The sequence below is a fragment of the Amblyomma maculatum genome, chromosome 11 (assembly GCF_055883805.1).
Source record: "Amblyomma maculatum isolate TAMU_Amacu chromosome 11, ASM5588380v1, whole genome shotgun sequence".
In the NCBI taxonomy this organism is placed as follows: Eukaryota; Metazoa; Arthropoda; class Arachnida; order Ixodida; family Ixodidae; genus Amblyomma; species Amblyomma maculatum.
In genome coordinates this window covers 126,746,986-126,769,255 of record NC_139354.1, presented here as the reverse complement: position 1 = coordinate 126,769,255, position 22,270 = coordinate 126,746,986, and the positions used below count along the sequence as shown (strand labels likewise).

The 22,270-nt window shown below is 43.0% G+C and overlaps 1 protein-coding gene and 1 pseudogene across 3 annotated transcripts in view; one reads left to right on the top strand and one right to left on the bottom strand.

Annotated features, from left to right (window-relative positions):
• The window catches only part of LOC146174923 (A disintegrin and metalloproteinase with thrombospondin motifs 5-like), a 163,405-nt gene that overhangs the window by 121,295 nt on the left and 19,840 nt on the right, over positions 1-22,270 (top strand). Inside the window, exons 7-9 of one of the 3 annotated variants that reach the window (XM_084584146.1) lie at positions 4,506-4,670; positions 20,556-20,700; positions 21,494-21,631. In XM_084584146.1, coding sequence (XP_084440272.1) covers positions 4,506-4,670; positions 20,556-20,700; positions 21,494-21,631 — 448 coding nt within the window. Of the gene's footprint in view, positions 1-4,505; positions 4,671-7,079; positions 7,342-20,555; positions 20,701-21,493; positions 21,632-22,270 lie in introns of those variants that run through there. The other 2 variants (XM_084584147.1, XM_084584148.1) reach the window with 2 other exon arrangements.
• LOC146174924 (uncharacterized) lies at positions 1,144-4,139 on the bottom strand (annotated as a pseudogene).

The following is a 22,270-nucleotide window of genomic DNA, read 5'->3' as shown; positions in this document are numbered from 1 at the left end:
ATGTACAGATGTATACACATAAAAGGAATGTAGCTGTGAACACATTTGAAACAAGTCACCAATTTGTATTGGGCTGCGAGCACTTTTGACGCGCATTTAGGTGCCACATATGACTGCATATTACCTACTTTAGGTTCAATAAAGACATGGAACATGCTGTACTGATGCACTGGAATGAGACAGCACAAATGAAATGGGTAGCATCGCTGCAACTCATTTTAAGTGTGATGATATATAGCCAGAAAGCCTCTTTTTAATTTTCTCGATTGAATTTTCTTTGTGCTGTACAAATGCGAGCCAGGCTAATTCTGCTATTGATGCGTTAAGCCGAATTTTACTCATTTATTGCAAGCTACTTCTGTTGTATAGTTTGTGGTGCAGTATTGACAGTAAAGTAACAATTTTAGTCACTCTGGTTTGGTTTGGTTTGGTTTGTGGGGTTTAACGTCCCAAAGCGACTCAGGCTATGAGAGACGCCGTAGTGGAGAACTCTAGAAATTTCGACCACCTGGGGTTCTTTAACGTGCACTGACATCGCACAGCACACGGGCGCCTTGCTTTTCGCCTCCATCGAAAAGCGGCCGCCGAGGCCGGGATTCGATCCCGCGTCCTTGGGAACAGTAGTCGAGCGCCGTAACCACTGCGCCACCCCGCCGGGGCTTTAGTCACTCTGCTAATTTCTTTCTTTCCCTTGAAGCTTACTGGGACAGTAATTTGGTTACTTGAATACATCTCATTCGTGCATAATAAAAGAGGAAAGGATGCTAGCAGCAGTACATTATATAATCTGCACGATATGAAGTGTCTGTCGAGTATTCATGATGAAAAAGCTGAAAATGAAGCCGCTATAGACTTTCATATTAATGTCAACTTTCATGTTCCTTGATGCATTGTATCATTATTAGTTTTATATTGACAATAAAAATATTTTTCTCCTTCAGCCTGGGGCTGCTGTCTCCACCAAAAGCTGAACAGTAGTGATAACATCTGAATATTCAGCAGCAGTGTCAACAGAACTCTACTGAGCAGTTAAATTGGCTCTTATTATTTACATACCACATATATATTTGATACAGAGCCCACATGCATCACTGATTTCAAGCACATTTCTGTTTTAGGTTTTTGCTTGACATGAACAAAATACTAATGACATTGATGCCGTGTCCTGATATACGGTAACATGTGCGAAAAAAGAAGGCGTCAAGTTTTGAACGCATTTGAAGCCATTCTTACTTGTCAAACCATATGCGTTCCACTGCAATCCAGTTCTCTGAGCACACAACGAAGTCTGCCCACAAGCAACCATCAACAGCCATTTGACCCAGCACCTGTGCGTAGTAATCATGCTCTCTTGAGGCTCGGTTGGCCATTTTCCTCAAAAGTGAGGCAAGATGACTTTATCATAGCTTCTTCTGGTTGACTGTCCTTTAGTGAATATGGGCACTTATTTCCAATAGCCCGAACGTATCCTCTTCTGGGTCGCAAACAAACCTGTCGGGGCTTGCACCAAGCGATGGAAACTCTGGATTTACTGCTAAGCCACTGTGTAAAAGTGACACAGAATCTCCATAGCTCTGCATTACGGCACTGTACCGGTCAGCAGTCAGACGTTCATTTCGGAGTCCGTATTGAACAGCGCGCACATGAGAGAGGTCCTTACGTTCAACTATGTTCGCGATTCCTTTATCGGCCCACTCTTCTCTCCTTTTGATGACTCGCCCAAAACGTGAGGCAGTTAATCTGGTCAAACGAGCTTCTCACCACCTCCCACTGTGTGTCTGCTGCCTTGAATTTGTCTCCAAGTCTCTCGCTTCTTCTGGTGACAGCTGTAGTTCCTGTGAAAATAACAAACAAAAAGCAAGCACATCACATTAGATTTGTTACAAGTGATCTATTGTGTATCCCATAATTAGATTTGATTATCGTAGTTTACAAACATACTGTGGTCTTCATTAGATGAAATTTTATGACAATACCTTTACAGTTTTTAGACTTTGTAATGATGACACTACTATTTGGGAAAAAAAGTTACCCATATTGATTCGAGGCCACAGTGCAGAAAGCGCAGGCATTAAAGCATTATTGTCACTTATGCAACTTGGAATTTAGCTTAAAGTATGCAGTGCCTACCTTCAATATATTCAGCTCTTCAGAACATAAGGTGTCAGGAAATTTACAGTCTGCCACCTCATCAAAAAGATGAAGGTCAGGGACGACAGTGATCCTTCCAGACCCTAAAAAAATGTTGTCTGACAGCCATGTCCTAAACTCGAAGGCAGCTTTGCCTGTTGGTAGGCAAGTGGTGAACCGGGTGGTGCTGGTCCCCTTTTTGTTTCCTCAAAAGGCCTTTTAGCAGCCAGAGACACCATGGCAAGTCATGGCTCCTAAGGTCATCAAGTTTTTTGCCCAGAGCATGTAGGGCTTTCAGGTTTTGCTGCACGTCCGCCTTCTGTGCAGGTGCTTTAGACAGCCGTAATGGGTAAGGCACTGGTATGCCATTCTCCCGTGGGCTCCTCCAATGAATGTTCTGAACATTCATTGGCCTGATTTCCTGTCGTCTAGGGCGCCTCCACTGCTGAGACAGCTCTGTGCAAGTAAGTCAGCTGGAGCCTCTTTAAAACCCTGCTTCTTGAGCAAGAATATCATCCGCAGCACGGCAAGAATGTGGCTGCATGAGCTACTCGCCCCAGCAGGGCACTCGCAGGTTGCATCAGTGATGGCACCAGTTGTGTCCCGAAAGGCAAGAAGCACATGGTATGGTTTCCCGGTCTTCTTTTGACTTCGAAAACATGTCGCTCGTGCATAGACAATGTCAAACCTGCAAGGAGAATAAAATGGCGATGATCATAACTATTGTCTAAGATGAGATCTGGACAATGACATGAAAGGAAAGTTGCCATCATAGGGATGAGAAAGCAAAAGGTGAAAATAAAATAACACTACAACGCACGAAAAAACAAGGTTATGAAACTAAAATTTCGACCCAGTACGATGACAACTGTTATAAGGGTGATGCTTCCAAACTATATCCTATGATTTGTTGAGATCCAATCCTTAAAAGATGATAAGTATGAATTGGCTCGGATATCCTAAGACTTAAGGATAATTTTGTATCACTGTCGGTGTGCAACTTAAAAAAAAAGATATGTAAAGGCACTCGAGCAGTGTTGTGCAGAAAAACAAAATAAAATTCAAAAGGAGTTACCTTGTAGTTGTATACTTGTATACTTTGCATTATGTTCCAGCTTTACAATATGTTTTGTTTTTCCTTTTTATATTCATATCCATGTGTAACTGCTAAATACTTCTGTATGCCCCCTTATTTAACCTTGATCACTCTTTTTTTCTATATTTATAACCGTGCATGACTGTTGAATGATTCTGTGTCCCCCCACTCCCCCATATGATGTCCCTAACGGGACCTTTAATGGTCAATAAACGATGAATAAATGAATACTTGAATGAATAACAACTTCTGGGAATATAATCATTGCGTGTGATAATGTTACACTATAGCCTAGTCATTCTTTGTTTTTTTGCAGTGTCATAGCCTTTTATACTTATTGTGAAGGCATATTTACTGTTCCCGCCTCAGTTTTAGTTATTTTTACTTTTACCGAGTCTTTTGAGTTTCCGCTCCGAGGGGGAACATCGCTTCACATGATTCTGCGCCCAGAGGCAGCCGACTACACATGCAAATCGGAAAGCGCCATGTCCATGGGAAAGCAACTACGAGATTTCACTTCATCCAAAAGCACTTCATATATAGATAGTAGCCGATATACAAATTGACGCAAATGAGCAGTCAAACTATGTTGCTCCTGCGCCGCGGTGTTTGCGCGCCTACCGCAGTGAGGGAAAGCCTTGAATACACTGCAGCAGAACAAAGTCCATCAGCGGCGATCATATGTAAAAGCAGATACCACCACATACCTCGAATCGCAGATGTTAGTGGCCAGCGACGATGGAACAGCGTAGGCCTCGACGGCGAAGGAATACGCTTTCTTTTTCTGCCGCATCGGCGGAGTTGCCGACGAGTAGAAATGCGATAAATCGTCCTCAGTGAGGTGCGGTAAATCCTCCAGATTCTTTCGCCACCTCTCGTGGCCGCTTGAGGGAAAACGCTGCTCTAGTGCCATAATTAGCAAAGATAGTGCTATTTAGCAAGATAGCGCATAATTAGAAAAGAGAATTAGCGAATATAGCGCGGTTCCATCAGCCAGGTCACGCCCGACGATTCAAAGGCAGCCGCGGGTTCGCGGGCGACGTGTCTGAAGTACTCGCCCAACACAAGATGGCGGCGTGTGCATGTTGCGAGATAACTAAGTAAATTTGCATATCCCTTATTGGAATGTAGGCACCCTTCCCGATCACGTGCACCATGCACGCGTTGAGTATTTCCTTTGCTTGTTTTGCAGCTGAGGAGAAAATATGTCAGACGAGCGAACCAGGGTAATCAATTTGATGTTAATAAAACAAACATGTTATTGTAATCTCTCTTCCAGAGTGGGGGCAAATCATGACGGAACGGAACCATACCCTCATCTCCCGAATCACAGAGGAGCACTTGCTTGTACTGACGATAAACGACACATCCTCTCAACTACGACGAATGAAACTATGCCTCCGCTATCGACATGTACCCGGGATCAAGTGGTCGATTTTTTGAAGTGAGTGATGCGGAAATCATACATATTGTCGGTCCCTCAATTTCAGTGCCCCGGTAGAAATGTGCGAGAAGTATTGCAGTACTTTGTTCAAACAGTACGATCGTATTTGCAATGGCGGATAGTCTCGTTCTGCATAGAATACTTTGTCGCATTGTTTACTAATGCGTAAAGAGAACTGACTGTTATTTTAGATCTGCAGGATATTAGCAGCAATATAACGAAAAATATCACTGAAAGTATTCGCAACTGAAGTTTAGTAGGCGAGGTTAGCTTTCATTATTTGGAAGTTTTATGCATGCAAATAACTTGAAGGCCACTTATCTTAAATTCTTTGAAATAATTGGGGAGCAGCCATTACTGTGTTTGAGAAATAGAAGCGTGTGCCTCGTAAAGCGATGGCGGTGATTTCAAGCGTACCTTAGTCAACACCATCGTCTCATTGCCATATCTACACTTGATTCGTATTTGTGAGCCAGATTACATCTGTCATGACCACACTTCCACGCCATGTACAGTCCTGAGCAAAAGGGGTATACAACACTCAGTCGGTGGTGGAGCTCGGTAAATCTGCATGCCAACTTTATCTACCAATATCTATCTAAGATTGAGACAATAATTGCGGTGCCCCATTCTATCCACATGCACGTGTCACTGCCACTGTCCCTGTAGCTATCGTTATACGGCGTTTCTATGCAGTTTTCTCGAGCTCGGTGAGCGGCTGAGTAATGTATACCACTTTTGCTCACGACTGTACATATATTTTGCAGTTTCAGTAACTTCCCATTCCAGCATTCTAATTTTCTTCCGAGAAATTCTTGATTTCCAAAATTTTATATAGAAAATAAATAAGTGCTTTATATCCTTTATTAGGATGGCAAGAGTGGTTTCATTCAGGGCCAACGGAAAAAACGTGCTATGGTATTGTCTTATATTGTATAAAATACCTTGGTAAGATCTCGTTTGGTGTAGTAAATTATGATGTGACGTAGTATGAGACCTTTAACGTGAAATTGACGTTAACTGTGGGAGATGATGTAGGGAGAGCCTGAAAACTTATTTTGGCCACCTAGCAGTCTTTAAAATAAATTTGAATTGCAAATTAAATTGCCCTATTATTGTTTCGTCTATCAAAACGCACCGCTGGAGCCGGAGTCCATCCCACGTTTTGTTTTGTCGCCTGCTAAGTGACCTAACCGATGACCAATCAAGGCAAAACAAAATGAAATCGCTTTAGTGCCGTTTATAGCTTTCGACTAAGCCAGTGTCGTTTGTGGATATATAAGTTTTAATCATAACAATTGTTTCAAGTAGTGAACAATCAGAAGTTCCCACGCCAATTCGTCTACCCCTCGACTATCCAAACTGTTTTATCCGGCCTCCATAGGGACTTCTTTTGTAGCCTGCAATGCCATTCGGGCTCTCTGGTCTTCCTCGCGGAGAACACTAGGCCGGCATTTATGAACCCAATTGAGCTCCAGCGCCTTGGCCATTGTCATGAAATACCTTGCCTATTACTTTCCAACAATGCACTACTTGAAGTTACCGATTTCGGCACGTCAAGCATGTCTTTACATTATATGCAAGGTATCGTCTTTGCCAAAAGTAACCAGGCTGCTCCGAAGGCTGCCGGAGCAAGCGCGCGGCCGTGTGGCGGCGTTGCGCTCGCTGTGGCTTATCGGTGCTCGTCAGCTCCGAGGGTACAACAGCTGACGTAACTTCGCACCCTCACTCTCGCCCGTTGGATGATAAAAACTAGGCGCGTATGATGTGTGGGCTGGGCTTTCACGCGTGGGAAGCCTGGTTTTGCCTAGCTAGGGCGCTCAGTACAGAGACGGGGCTATTCGCTCTTTTCGGCAACTGCACTGAAGCAGATATTATAAGTCGCGTTTCTCGCTATATAATTATACGTGCTTGTGTTCTGTAATCAGCAGCTGAAACGCACGAGCACGATTGCGCTTTCCTGCGTGTTCTATGCGCCTGTACATTAAAGAATGATAACGCAGCTCGAAATTTCAATATGCTTTCTCCGAGGTGCCTTGCATACTGCCGCTTTAAGGGCCGACTCCAGTACAAAGATATGGGAAAGCTTGTGAAACCTTTGAAGCCACCTTATATGTCTTTTAGGCTTCAAAAATTGTGTTAGCCCCTTGGGGAGACTGTGTATAAATTAGGTCAATGATTTATTTTAACAAATTCTGGCATTTGCTTGTGGGTATGTTTTCGTTTAAGTAACAAATTATAATAAAACCTTCCTCACGCTTAGCCAATAAATGCACATGATTACTTTCTCGTTCGTGGAACTCTTATTTCGGGGCAACCCTGTCTAGCAAACATAGCACATATTCGTCTTAGAAACGAACAGTCAGAGCGCACCATGTCTACTATCACCTGTTTTTCTGTTTTCCGCAGTTGCCGAGAAGAGCGATAGCCCCGCCGCAATACCGAGCACCCTCGCTGGGCACAACCAGGCTTCCCACGCGTGAAACCGCAGCCCGCACATCGTACGAGCCTAGTTTTTCTCATCCAACGGGCGAGAGTGAGGGTGCGGAGTTACGTCAGCTGTTGTACCCTCGGCGCTGACGAGAACCGATAAGCCACAGCGAGCGCAACGCCGCCACACGGCCGCGGGCTTGCTCCGGCAGCCTTCGGAGCAGCCTGGTTACTTTTGGCAAAGACGGTACGTAATGTTTCCCATATTCCCTAGACGGCTTGGAATGTCATTTTCCCAAGCTCTAGAGCTAACACAGATTATGAACATGAACTGTTCACGGCAGGAGCAAATAATAATCGGTGAAATGAAACCGAGCCATGAGAAATAATGTTTTTACTTTTACAGGTACTAAAATGTGCTGATATATTATTCTATGTTTTCTGAGACAGGAACTAAGAATGTTCGTATTACGCAGAACTCGTACTGCAATGTTTTGCAAGAAGGGTTTCAGTATTTGTATAGATTACGCAGCCATATCAACCATAATGATCGCCCGGATGCACACCGTAGCTTCTCGTACGTTTGCCGGGCGGTCTGCAGCAGGTTTCATCGAATGATTGGCATAGCAATTTTCTAGGTGGAGTGAATAGGATAAAAAGACTACTAAACTTTATATAAATATTTATCATGCGGTACTAAAATAAGGTTAGGGTAATATATCACATGTTAACAGCATTGTGTCTTCTGCTTTAAAACGATCGTTCTTCATGAGAAGACGCCTTCATAAAGAACCATCAGAAACAAACATATGAGCATATAACACTATTATACGACCAGCTATCGAATACGGTAACACAATTTGGTTCCCTTATACTCAGAAGCTTATTAACAAAATGGAAGTAGTACAGCGAAAGACAGATTTATCTTTATTATATATAGAATCACTGATTCCCATCGCACTTACCTAAAAAGATCTCTATCCTTACTTTACAAAATTGCGCCAAACTAGCACGACTAAAATTACTTTTCCAGTTAGTACACAATGCACTAAACATAGATAGAACGTTCTATATATCCTTAGATGAATGCAGAGCTTCCCGGCATGAGCACTCAAAAACTCTCAAGGAATATGCTTTCAGCACAGAATATTTTAGGCATTCAGTTTGTCCATGAACAATTAAGGAATAGAAAGGTTTGGATCTATGAATCGCTTAGAGCACATCATTGCAGAAATTTGTAACCCTTATGGAAGAACTACTATGCGAGGAGTAAACCAACTCTGAATATAACAGGCCGCTTGGATTACTGTACAAGACAGCTGTAGGATTACAACATTATTTACCATGTGTAACTACATTATTTCCTACCACATGGGCTGTATATGACATTGTTTATTAACTGCTGTTTTTTCTTCTATATTAATACGTCTGTAACCTCCCTTCGTATTCAGAAATGTGGCGCAACAAACACAAGCACAAGAGAAGATACACAATACACGCGCACACTACCAACTGTAATAAGAATCTGAAAACACTTCCTCTTCACCACTCCTCCTCTTACCTACATCTCACCCTCCTCTTCTTCTCATCTTCCTCTTCTTTGCCAAGAGGATAGTGGCACTTTCTTCCTCGCAGACCATAAACATCGTCCCAACATGGCAGAGACCAATCTTATCTTCCTCTTCTTCTCTTCTTCCTCTTCTTTACCAAAGGGATAGTGGCACTTTCTTCCTCGCAGACCATAAACATCGCCCAAACATGACAGTCACAAATTCTACACTGTCTTGTTACTCCACACCTCTGCTTTGCCCAGTAACTCATACCACGCCGGTGATATTTGCTTGTCCAGCGTGGTATGAGTTACTGGGCAAAGCAGAGGTGTGGAGTAACAAGACAGTGTAGAATTTGTGACTGTCATGTTTGGACGATGTTTATGGTCTGCGAGGAAGAAAGTGCCGCTATCCCCTTGGCAAAGAAGAGGAAGATGAGAAGAGGAGGATGAGATGTACCTGAGTGTAGAAGAGGAAGAGTGGTGAAGAGGAAGTGTTTTCAGATTCTTATTACAGTTGGTAGTGTGCGCGTGTGTTGTGTATCTTCTCTTGTGTTTGTGTTTGTTGAGCCACATTCCTGAATACGATGCAGCACCAACTAGCCCCTCAAGCCGTTATTTTGAATAACCTCCCTTGCACAGCCTTGTTATAATCTGCGTTCAATTATATGCCGACGCTGTAAAAATTTTAATGTGGATGGAGAGTGCTAGAAATTAAATAAAATATAAAACATCAAATAGTGCTTTTCTTATTGTCTATACGAAAATGAAAATATATCGTAGAAAAAATATCGTAGAACAAAGTTGGAAACTAAATTATAATAGATATAGTTTGGTTTGGTTTTGTGGGGTTTAACGTCCCAAAGCGACTAAGGCTATGAGCGACACCGTAGTGAAGGACTCCGGAAATTTCGACGACCTGGGGATCTTCAACATGCACTGACATCGCACAGCACACGGACGCCACTCCGTTTCGCCTCCATCGAAGCGCAACCGCCGAGGTTGGGTTCGAACCTATAATAGGTTTAATATAATCAGTAAGGAAGGAATGATTCACAGATGCTGGTTGTAAATCCAGGTGTGCTAACTAGCATTTGAGAGGGAAGCAATAGGCACTCGCTCGAAATCCACTGAAAACATTATGTGTGGCAATACAGTTGACTCTAGGATAGGCCGTAATTTCGAGCAGACCTTTCGCCTTGTCTCTCTTGCATATTTAGACTGATAAAACAGGTGCAATTAGCCTTTGCCAAGAAGCAGTAATGCCATCGTGAACTGTAACTTGCGTCTCAGTTTTTTATCATCTGGCAACAGAGGTACTTTTAAAGCTCTAGTGTAACCTATTTATTGGGAGTGTAGGAAGAATAATGTTCCTGTACCTGATTCTTTGCTGCTTGCGGTGAACAGCTTCGCGTGGCTGTGAACAACTGTTTCCTACACTAACGCTGCCGTTAGTCCGGCTATTTTGAAACTTCCTGCCTTAGAAAAACAGAGGTTGATTGTATTTCGCTCCATCTGTATGTGATATACAGATGGAGCGGTATATGTAGGAGGATTTGACGCTGTACGAACAGCCGATGTCGGTTGTTAGGCTACCAGAGCGGTATTCGGTGGGGACTGCCAATACCTGGCAACTACTTCAATCACAGAAGTAGATGGTGAGGCAGAAGGGCTTCAGGAACTTGGTATCAGATGGCCTGCTGCATTCTTTACGATGTAAGAGAAAAGGAAACATCTTTGCATAGAGGCATCAAAAAGAACTATTGTGTGATGTCGTTCGCAAGAAACACCTTTTATTGGTTTAGCAACAACAACGGTGTGCACTCGGAAATCAGGCACGCAAGATGTTCTCTGTACGGGGGCGCAAAGATAGTGAGAAGCTATGTCTTGGGAGTTCGTCGTGGCTTTTATCTAATTCTAAAGACGATAATAGTGAATAATTTTGAAGGGTTGAAACAGCTAGAAAAGAAAGTTGATAAAGCCATAATATGCAGCCGATCTTCCTGCGCTCTGGGTGCACGGGCCGCTATGCTCTTGCAGAAGTCTAGATCCCGTTACGCAACTGTTTTCGCTTTTATAAGAGGGGTCCGTATGGCCACGTAACTATTGCTGCTCGCACAGCTTACTACGTGCATGCTAACAGTAGAGAATGGTTACTCATCTCTTCAAGTCCGACACAATATATGGCGGCGGCCACGCGGTCACATAAACACATGAATCAAGAACTGCAAGAAATGAAATGCGCGTTTCTTTCCAAGTGTGTCTTCGGCGCTTATGAGCTGCAACAGTGAGGATATGTCCTCAATATGGTATGCTTGAGCACCACTTAACGTAGTAAGACGCAATATGCGCAATACTAAAGTAGGGGAATGCCTGAGAGCGAAGTTGGTCCATTTTGTTGTGGCACCACAAGAACGAGGACTGAGACGAGGAAGGACAGAGCATGTGCTCACTATCAACTGACAGAATTTATTGGGACACGCAAAATATATATAAAGGAGGAAAAACCAGCTCGCACAGTTTTCTGACCCTTTGCGAAGTAGACTGATCAAGCGATCGGTGAGCCATCAGTCATCAGAGAAATAAGCTAGTACACCGATAAAATTATATGGGCCACTCAAGGTGACTCATATGCTGTAATGGCAAATACCCTGGCGGTTTTCATGCACCTAATTTAACCATATTCTAGCGTAATTAAACGTACATAATAATATGACATCATAAATTTAAATTTAAATATTACTCTAATTAGGTTTTCTCTGTCTTTACACTAACGCTGTGTTTAAAATATATCTATGGTGTTTGAAGCAAGCCGTCCATGAGTAATTCGTCGCCATGTTTTTTGGTCATCTCCCTAGACGCCACCTAGGTAGAACATGCGATCGGCTTAATATTGGAAATTGACAGTCGACGCCCGGTCCGAGAGTGGCCCGGCGTTGCCAACGCGCTGTAAACAATGGTACAGAGAAGCGATAACATTGACCACTCTTGGACCAGTGATACACATATTCCCCCCATGTTGGCATTCAAATGGCTAACAGCGGGCAAAAATGACCTAAAGTATCGAATTGCTTTCCAACATTGTACACGCAATGATATATGTTGGCGAATATTGCCTAGCCATCTGCAATGTCTTGCCCATAAATCGCGAATCATGGCATACATTGGTAAATATTTTCCTGCCAGTAATAAGGCTTGTCGACATTGAATGTATCATGGCATTAATTGATCAATATCATCCAGCCGGTCTGAGTGGCTTCCCAACATTGCATGAACCTTCATTTTCAGTGGCCGATATCGCCGAATGAGCAGTGGCCAGTGGCCAACATTGCACATATAATGCCATACATTGGTAAACACTGCAGTGCCAGTAGTGATTGCTTGTTAGCATCGAATGTATCTTGGCTTACATTGTTCAATATCCTCCCGCCAGTCATGATGGCTTCGCAACACTGTATATCTGCAATTAAAGTGTTCGATGTTGCCTCACGAAGTGTAATGGCACGGCCGCTCGATGGAAGCGCACTAGGTGCGGCCTGCTACGTCGCCCTAAACCGGCGGGAGGCGCCTACTTCCCGTCGCCACCGCCGCGGCGCAACCGTTCGGGGACAGCCGCGCGCGGAGAGCTGCGTTTGGCTGCGCTTTCAGGGAAGCGTCGGCGTGGTAGAAGCCTTTTATTTTACGGATATAAGAACTCCGCTTCACACAATTTGGCAACACGAATTAGTAAATACTGTCATGTCTAGCGTGACCATGTCAGCACTTAGCGCTTGATCGGCAACGATGTATACTGGAGTGTACACCGAAAAACTTAATGCGACGGTGGGTCAAGGCCACTCGATGGAGAGCTCGCATTACCGTGATGTTGCATTCGGATCAAGTTGTTTGTCACACGAAAATGTCACCCGGCTGTGAACAATTCGAAGCTGTTCAGCTGCCATGGTAGCCTAATGTATAACCACTTAACTATGTCGCGAATTCCGTGTGTCATTTTCCTACCATTTACTCATTCCTGCATGCAGCTTTTATACACCAATTGATGTCAAGCTGTTCTAAGCTGACAGCGCTATCCAATAAAAATATATTGTCCTACTGTGAGCAACCTCTGTGAAAATGCGACATGTAACCAATCTTTCTATCTCATTCTGACAAATGTTACGTTGGAAATATGAAGATCTTTATTAGGTTAAATCTTCATGATAAACTAGGATCTTCGACTCAGTTGGAGACCTTAAACTTTTTACGCCAGAAGCTATCCGTCATGGCTTCCCGAATTTTGCATGACCGAACCAAGCGCGCTTCATAGAGCCGGTCTGCCTCAAGGTGCTACGTATATGCGCCGAAAGTTTTTATTACCATTTTTGTTTGCTGCTCGCAAACCCGTACAATTTTTGCTGGTTTGTAATTTTCAATGGAAGAACACGCATCGAGTGTTCCTGTTGTGAAACTCTTAGCAGCGATCACAAGGATGTTCACGCTTCAGAGTGCAACTGCAGTCGAGATTCAGCGAGCGGCCGAGTGCGCTAATTAAATGGCCACACAAAAAGAGGAAGAAAATTACCAATCGCAGACGGAAACCCTTTCTTGAGAGAGGTTTATGCCATAGCCATAAATATCGCTCGGCTGATGAGTTGACATTTCCAGCCCAGCTCGCTATCAGTGGGTGCCGCGACTTAGCAAAATCTTGCATAGCGCATCAGCATGGGCACATCATTGTTTTCATAGATTAGCATCAGGTACTGTTTACAGTGAGAAAACAATGATGAAATCAAAAGTTTACACAGCTTGCTACTTCGCCGGACCTCTTCAGACTTCATCATCCTGTTAATGAAGGCGCTCGTAAGCTGACAAAGCTTGATTACTTCCTTTGCGGGGTACATCAAGCCTCCATTGTCCTTGGTTTTCATCAACCTGTAACTGGTCCAGTTGACTCATATTTCCTACAACAGGCTTTTGCACGACTGACATGTCGCCTCAGAAACATTACCAAATATCGCATATATTAAGCAACAATGTGGTAGTGATAAACAAAACTTGGGGTTCTTAAATCTCCTTGCAGAGCCTTGTTAGAGTACCCGCTCTTTGCTACCTGCTTATTCACCGTATCCCGTAATTGCTGCCTCTTCCGCATATCATTAGAATGCAGCCTTAAGCCAACGCATTATATGAAGTAGCACCCTACACATACCTATATAAAGCCCCTCTTTACCGAAGCCGTACTAACGTGCCCTATAGGAGTATAGTGTGCCTGACTTGGGATCTAAGGGCCCCACTTTCAATAATTCCCATTTCACCCTTACATCTTATTGAATCTCTCTGATTTGGCAGCTCCTGCCACATTGAACATGTCATGTGTTCTCATTGCGCCAAAGGTTTCTGGGCATATCACCAACGAACGTGCCACTTGCCAGAGAGGTATTTTTCCGGCTTCCCGCCGACAGAGCGGGCGCCGGATTTTCTGTGGAACGTGGCTTTTCAGTTTATCGCATCGACTCAGTCTCAAGAGTATAAACAAATGTGTGCAGAGGCTCCTATGCTTGCATGGCCACTCACACTAGCGCGTCAAAATTTAGAACAAATTGTATGCTTATATAAAAAAAAACACTTCGTACCGTTTTCTGATATGTCCTCGCAACATAACCTGCGACAAAAGCTTCTGGTGCTACCTCATCGTGTTCATCTGTTTAACAACACATCGTTAAAAATCCTAGTTCACTGACCAGCTTCCTGGTAACTAAATAGGTTAAACAACGTGACGGGAACACAGGAAAAAAGGACGACACAACTAGCGCGGTTGTGCCATCCTCTTCTCCTGTGTTCCCGTCACGCTGTTTTCACTGTTAACCTATAATTAATCTCCAACAAGCCCAACCTGCTGCCCCTTGTAGCAAATTTAATGGCAGCTGATAGGGCATTATGCTTCAGCATCTGGACTTTTTAACCTCAGCGCCGCTTTCATTTCAGAGGAAGCGAGTGCATTTCCACTCCTCGCTACTGCCTTTGTCTGAAGCGAGCTCAGCAGATACAATTTGAGGGTCTCTTAGATGTCTCTTAAGCGGAGGACGGCGAAAGCCTACCCTTTTCTTGTCATTTGCCTCTCATCGTTTGCCACAGTTCGTCATTTCAAGTCGTCGTTTGATATATTGGTCGTTTCCCAGTCATGATGAGTCTGCCTGCGTAGTCACTGTAGCCCTTACCACTCATAACTAATCAGGTTACTCATTTAGAATCAGCAGTGGTCATCACATGTCATCCTTTCACATATTGATCATTTCGTAGTCATGAGCAGTAATAACGAGTCATGCCTAGCTATTATAGTCATTACCACACATCGGTAAGCACTTGTACTCATTCTAATCAGTTGCGGTCATTACATGTCATAGTTCGATATACTGCTCATTACAAATCATTTGTCATTATTACCCATATTAGTCATTAGCATTAGTCATTACCTCTATCAATGTCTATTTATAACTTTTATTGATTACCTATCACCATCAATCATTTTCATTCTTAATCTCCCTCCTTGCATGTCCGCTTCTGCCACTGACACACCAGTGCACAGATGCGACGCACAAAATACAGCCACAGCTTCTGCGCACAGATTTTCGCTCCATGAGCCTAGAACGGCTTTCGCCTTAAAAAGCAAACGCATCCCGTCTCAACGTTAACGTGCTTGCACACGCGCACACAAAAAGTTTGCGTTTACAACGCAGACACGAGGCGAACGCGTACAGAAAGGAAGCAAACCCCGCGCTCAGAGCCCGCGACCGCGGCGGCGACGTGTCCCCGAACAGTGGCGCCCTCAGCAGAAATAGCGGGCGCAACTGTAAACTCCCCAAGGACGCGCGTGCCCATTGACGGCGGCGCGACGCAGCAGGCCGCACCCAGTGCGCTTCCATCGAGCGGCCGTGGTAATGGCTTGCCAAAACAAAATAGAGCTTTACATTGGTTAAATAATCTCTTGCCATCATTCATTGCCTGTCAACTCAGAATATTTACTGCCATACGATGGTCAATATTTTACTTATAGTTGAGTTTGCTTCCTAATATGGTATCCATCATGAATTCCTGTGGTCTATATTTTATGGGCAGCTGCTATGACGTGCCAGCATTGCACGCATCATTGTATGTATTGATTGATATGATCCTGTTAGTATAGATGGCTTATCTACATTGAATACAGTTTGGCATACAGGGGTCGGTGTGGTCCCGCCAGTTTTGGGAAATTTCCAACAATGTATATGACTTTGTTATAGTGGTCGATTTGTTGACTGATTTTTGACGTCGGGAAAAAACATTGCACATATCATGACATGTGTTGGCCGGTACTGGCTTGCAGATATTAACCATCAATTCTCGACCTCTATATCCTGATATATTGTAACGTCCAGAAAAATACTGTCGTGCCTTTTGCTATGGCTTTCAAGCATATGATATACATCGCGAAGGATATATTAACAGTAGTAGAGAATATTAAAAAAAATGGCTTAGGCTGTAAGGGCGTGGTTAGTATAGGATCCTCCCCCATTGCTCCGGTGGCTGAACACCTGCCGCGGTAAGGATTCATTTTCTTGAGGAACTCATGCCATGAGATAAAGGCAGACATTAATGGGCAAAGATATTTAGAAAGCCCAAAAATTCATGATTGAGTGACGCAACGCATGCACACAGGGCATGCCTCGTGCAGTGCGCACGTCATTGTTATCAAGTCTTAAGCGTGGCTTATGCCGTCTACGAAGCGCTTAGAAATGCTTAACTGTTCGGTGTTCTCAACTGTGAAGACGTTTGGTGCTCAGGTGGAACGCGCCGAATTTACAGACCCTACAGTTCCTTCTAAGTGTCTTCAGCGTCATTCGTGAGGCCACTCATACCTCAAACTTTTGAGAATACTTCGTCGTCCTCTTCGATAAAATTTCAACAAAACAGACGCATCATTTTTTTTGCAAGCTAACAACGCTCGCTGCCTGCGTATAAAACCGAAATACGGCGCAGTATACAAGCGCTGTAGTCTTCTGCAATCTGCAATAGGGCAGTAATGCGTAGTACCTTCAAAACCATATATAATATAGACTACTAGGCCGGCTTAATTAGTAGCTTTGAGGTTTTACATCTGCATTCTGAAAACGTTTGTCCATGGGTGTCAATAGACACATAAATGCTTTATTTACGCACTATTTCATTTGCGTGGTGAAAGAAAACTGCACATGATGAAATACTGGAAAACAGGTCGAAGAAATTGTGCTAGTAAAGGCATATCCTGCACCGTTTCACCGCGTACGCTAGCTCACTCCGGAACTCGGCGCCATCACCAAATGTATTGCGCCGTAAGTGATCTTGCAAGCACAGAAGACGAGCTAGCTGTAGCATATTTTGTACTGTAATTTCCATTAGCCATAAACTTTTACTTGAATCCTATATGCCTTCTTGCTCTACTTTGAGTGTTTCAGCAAGGAACGAACGACGAAGAACCCTTTAGGCATTTGATGCAGCATAGCTCATAGTCAAAAGGTATATCCTACCCACATAAAAAATAAAAGTATTATTTTTTATGTTCTCTACCTTTGCACGGCCGACAAAAACATCTAGCTTTAATTCTGAGATGGTCTAAAATAAAGTGTATTTAATTCAATAGCATTTCACGCTGTATAACTTTTTACTACAAGTTGTGTACTTGTTGTGGCAGCTGTTTAACTAGTTCGGACATTACGTTTGAAGTTAAAGATTTCAAAGAAAACATATTGAAGCTTGAAGCACCGCAATTGGGGACTGGAAATAATTGTCAATGAAAATTTTTGTTTTACATAAACAACAAAACACATGATGTAAGGAATGCATGCTCACCACAGAAATAGTTGTCTTATGATTATTGTTGCCAGGTCATGCTGGTCTTCAAGGAATGTATTTTCGTCCGAAAGCTAAATAGGCGCGTGCATGACTCCCATGACCTACCTGCGAATATTTTTGCAACGTTGACTCAGCATACCGCGTCTTGTTCCTATGCAGTATTATGGCAAGATTCTCCTTGCCTATACGGGAATCTTATCAAAACATATTGCGCCCTCATGGAGGGTCTTTCAATCTAGAGATTAAGTTTTTCGCTCTAACAGTTTAGAAGAAACGCAAGTTCTTTCTAGCAGTGTTAGACAGGCGCTATTTGCGACGTAGCGACGCCAGCATTCGCCGAAGCAGCGTAGGCGTTTTTTGTTCCCATGCCTCAGCAACGTGAAGTGTGCGTCGGGGGAATTCGAACTTGCAGTGTCATATGAAACCATGGTAACAAACTCGATTGCAAGGGAAGTAAAGCGTAGCAGGGGGCGGCAGAAAGTTAGGTGGGCGGATGAGGTTATGAAGTTTGCAGGGGTCAAATCGATGCAGCTAGCATATAACTGGGTTAATTGAAGAAATGTGGAAAGGCCTTCGCCTTGCAGTGAGTATAGTCAAGCTGATGATGATGGTAATGATGATGACGACGACGACAACGATGATGAAGATGATGATGACGATGAAGAAGCCATGCGGTGAGCACTGCCGTACTCGCACGACTGGTGCCAATGTGCTCTCTCTCTTCGCTCTTCCCTCTTCTCTCTAGCAGCGCAGATGTGCGCCTCGCGGGTTGTCTACTGCATCTCCGCTCGCACTCAGAGAATAAACATTAGAACCACGACATGCTTCGTACTGTCTCGCGCATCTTAAAACAGTCTACAACTCAGTGTTAGTACCACTGACCCTTTATTTTAAGATATAAGTTCGTAACGGAGTAGGCTTTGGGGAGAATTTGTTGCTTTATTTGCCTGCCATGTTGCTACACTTTCCTGCAATTTTCCTGCAAGACTCGGGATCACTAGGACGGACCTTTCCATGCCAATGTCCTCTAGGGCTGCTTCGGTTGAAGCTGCATGCAAGGCTGTGCTGAACGACTGGTAAGCTATATATTTTTACACAGTGCGGCGTAATAACTGAAAATTATTCACTTTGTCAGTCATTGGCACCTGACAAGATTAACAGAACGTGCTTATCTGCTGTTTATGCTCGCCGAGTCGGAAAAGCTTTTGCTTCATCTATTGCACCAAACAGAAAAATATGCACTCTTCATGAATTCCCATTTCAGCACATTCACTTGAGCAAGCAAATTTTGTAGCCGTGGCAAATTTTGCTGCTCATGAACAGTTTGCCCGAGTTGTACTAAAAAACAAATTAGGCATAGTATTGCCTCTTATTTTTGTTTTCGCTTGCAGATGTTCTGTACGAAAGGGAAGGTGATGACATGCAAGCTGCTCAAGCATACATCCGCAAGGGCTGCTGAAAGCTGCTGTCCGTATAACCCAGAACAAGAGGAACATGCTAGCGATGTAGCTTGGCAAACACCTGAAGCTGCCATTATTGCGACGTCTTCCTATTACCTGGTACCTGCCAACACCTTGTCAATGAACTCAACCGGAGGTGAAGTCCTGGAAGTCTGAAAGAATTCCACCTATAGTTTTGTTCACTCTGTACCATAATAAATATTCATGACACGAACAATTCTAGCTTTTTTGTGTGCTTGTATAATTTCAGGATGGAGTGTATATATTATAAGCTGCATGTAAATTACCTGCACAAAGACAAACTGAACCCTGTGTTTGGCACATGATGGCTTTAGCTGCCTCTGCGCCATAACACATATCAAATAAAAAATAGCCACAAAAACAAACATTCAACAATGATGGGATGGCCTGGATGTCAATGATGTAAAGCCAGTGAACAAACTTGAGTGGGCTAGGTTGGGCAGCTGATGAGCCTAGCTGGATAGCTGTTCTTTAAAACCAATGAGTAAGCTTGGTTGCAAGTATTGGGTAGTCAGTGAGAGTGGCTCGATGTACGTTGTATAGGAGCCTGTGGGCATGATTTTCTTGAATATATTCGGTAGCCGTTGAGTAAGGCTGCATGCCAATAAATAACTTAGTCTGCCATTGGTGGTCATTGTAGGAAAGCCAGTCTTGTAGATTGGATCGAATATTGGTACGGGTAGCGCCCCAATGAAACACCATTATTGGCCCAAATATTGGGACCGGTTTTCCCCAATATTCGGTTGATGGCGGTCCATTGACGGCATGCTACTTGGGCAGGATTTATTTTTAAACGGTTACAAAACCTTTTTGCCACAAAATTTGGAATCAGTGCTACAGAAGTCTGCAGGACCGAAGCACAAAAGAAAGTCAGTGTAGATATGGTACGAATCTCCTCAAACACGAACAGAATTAAATTTGTCATCGTCGTAACGTTGTACGACGGAACCTCGCCACTTTAAGATATGAAATGATACCGTTGATTTTAAGCCGTATTCTTCGAGATAAGTGCCACTTTTCAATATTCCCATATATATAGTTTAAAAACCAGCCGTAGATATTTTCATTTTGACTCTTGTCTCATAATGTAGAATTCATTACGTTGGAACTTTTATCATTTTGCAAAACACAGACCTGCTCCACTGCGCAATCGTCCTGAGGTGTCGTATAGGTAATTAGGTGAAAAGTGTCATTTTTCTTCATATTTTTGGCTTCACTGTAGTAATGGTTTTAGCGAGCCAAGTTCAGATTTAGCCTCTAGACTCGTAAACATTATTATTGGTGAGGGTTTCGCTTTCGTTGCGTTTCCCGAGTGCGGTGACAAAATCATTGTCGACTACTTCTCGCATCACCAAATTTCGGTCTCACTTGAAAATGGCACTTTGTTTTGTTTTCGTGCCACAACGTAACACTTGGCCTTGGTCAGTTCCTTTTATTGCGATGAAAAATTGGAGAAAATATTGCCCGTATTATTTTTTTTTCATGCCATAATCAAATTGTATTACAAGGAGTTCTTCCTCCATAACCTGAATTTAATAGTCTGAATCTAGAGTCTAGTAATGGTCATATATTTTTCAGATCACAAAAAGGAAACTGTCTCCTAAACATGGAACCAAGAAAAAACCCTCCCCTTTCAGAAGCTAATTTTAGAAATGTTCTTATAGATCCCAGCAAGCATTGCAGACTTCTCTACAAGGAACATGCGACTGTGGAATATGTTGAGGTAAAATGTTTGACTTCAGACTCGGTGCTACTTGCAAAACATATCTGAATAATATAAAGATGTTTTTAATAATTCAATATTTTCTTATATGTGTACAGACATCCACCAAAGGCCAACGTTTGCAGTAGTGTATGCAAGCTGCCAGTCCAAGCTAATGTTATATTGTTAGTCATTAAGAATCATGTTAGATAAGAACGAAGAAGGAAGATTATCAAGTAGATAAAAATAACATGAGCTGAAGATTAATATCTATTCTTAGCCAGCAAGCACCAGATTATATACTGAAACAAAAATTATAAAAAATGATTTGCCTTTGGTAGATAATGTAGTTATTTTTTCTTCAAAACAAGCATTTGGCTCCTGCCTCATTCATTTTGTTTTAATTGGCTATTTGCCTTATATACATATGATGCAGGCAGAAGCTTCTTCATTCCTAATGTAAAACGGCCTCAGCATGAAAAATAAAGTCATATGTTGGAGTGCTGTGCGGCCTATAGCATCAGAATACGTTCTACTAGACTGGGTATTTTGTCGGATTAGTCGACATTTGCTTAATCCTCAGAGATTCGTATGCAGCTTTTGACAAAGCCAGTCAAAGAATGGGGGCCGCAGTATTATTACCTTGAGAAATAATAACATGACCTAAAATAGGGTCAATATAAAGATGTGCAAACATAACTTGCGCCCATAAACTCTGCATGGAAACTATGTTTTGCATCTGAACATCGCTCTATATTCAATAACATTTTACGAGTATCTATAATTTAAGTCTGTTTCGCAACATTTATTTCAGTACTATAGCGAAGATCACAATATTCGGCGTTGTTCTTTGGTCTGCCTGACCATTAACGCAGCTGGAGAAAAAGAGCACAATTTTCTTCCTGCACCGGACTACACACCATGTGGTGTTCCCGAAGATGCAAAAACACAGGTGAGTTACAGAGTATCTTATGCCTGTATAAGTAATAAACGAGGTCCTGAATGTGAAAATTAAACAAACAGACAATTTTTCAATTGCTTTCTGATCACTTACAGCACAACTTTAAACTAGGTCGTCATCTTCGGCAGGCGGGACCACATTGCGAACTAGCTTTTGAGATAACGCACGCTTTAAAAACACCTTATGCGTTAATATTTCTTTCAGGAACATCCATTGCGAAAACACTGAGGAAAGTTGTCGACTGGACGAACGCTTCACAGCTATGAAGATTTTTCAACGCATTCCAACACTTTAGATTAGTGCAGTGTGGGAACAAATGATCATATTTTTTTGCAGCGTGAAGCTGCATCCCTTAGGGATTATTAGCCTTCCTGGCGAAACGGCGAAAAGAAGGCATCGAAGCCCTCCAGAACATTCGCAGGAGCATGACCTTGTGTTCTGCGCATGTGCGATGGTACAGCGCATTTGCCGGCGAACGCTTGTACTGTGTACAAGTGCGGTATCCTCCGCAGCCACAGGTTAAAGCCCTTTGACTATTAAATTATCAAGGGGTGTGCAGAAATTGCACTCATGGCGCCATTTTGTTTCACAGCGTGTAGCTGCAAAACTAAATGGCGGCACCGACAAGTG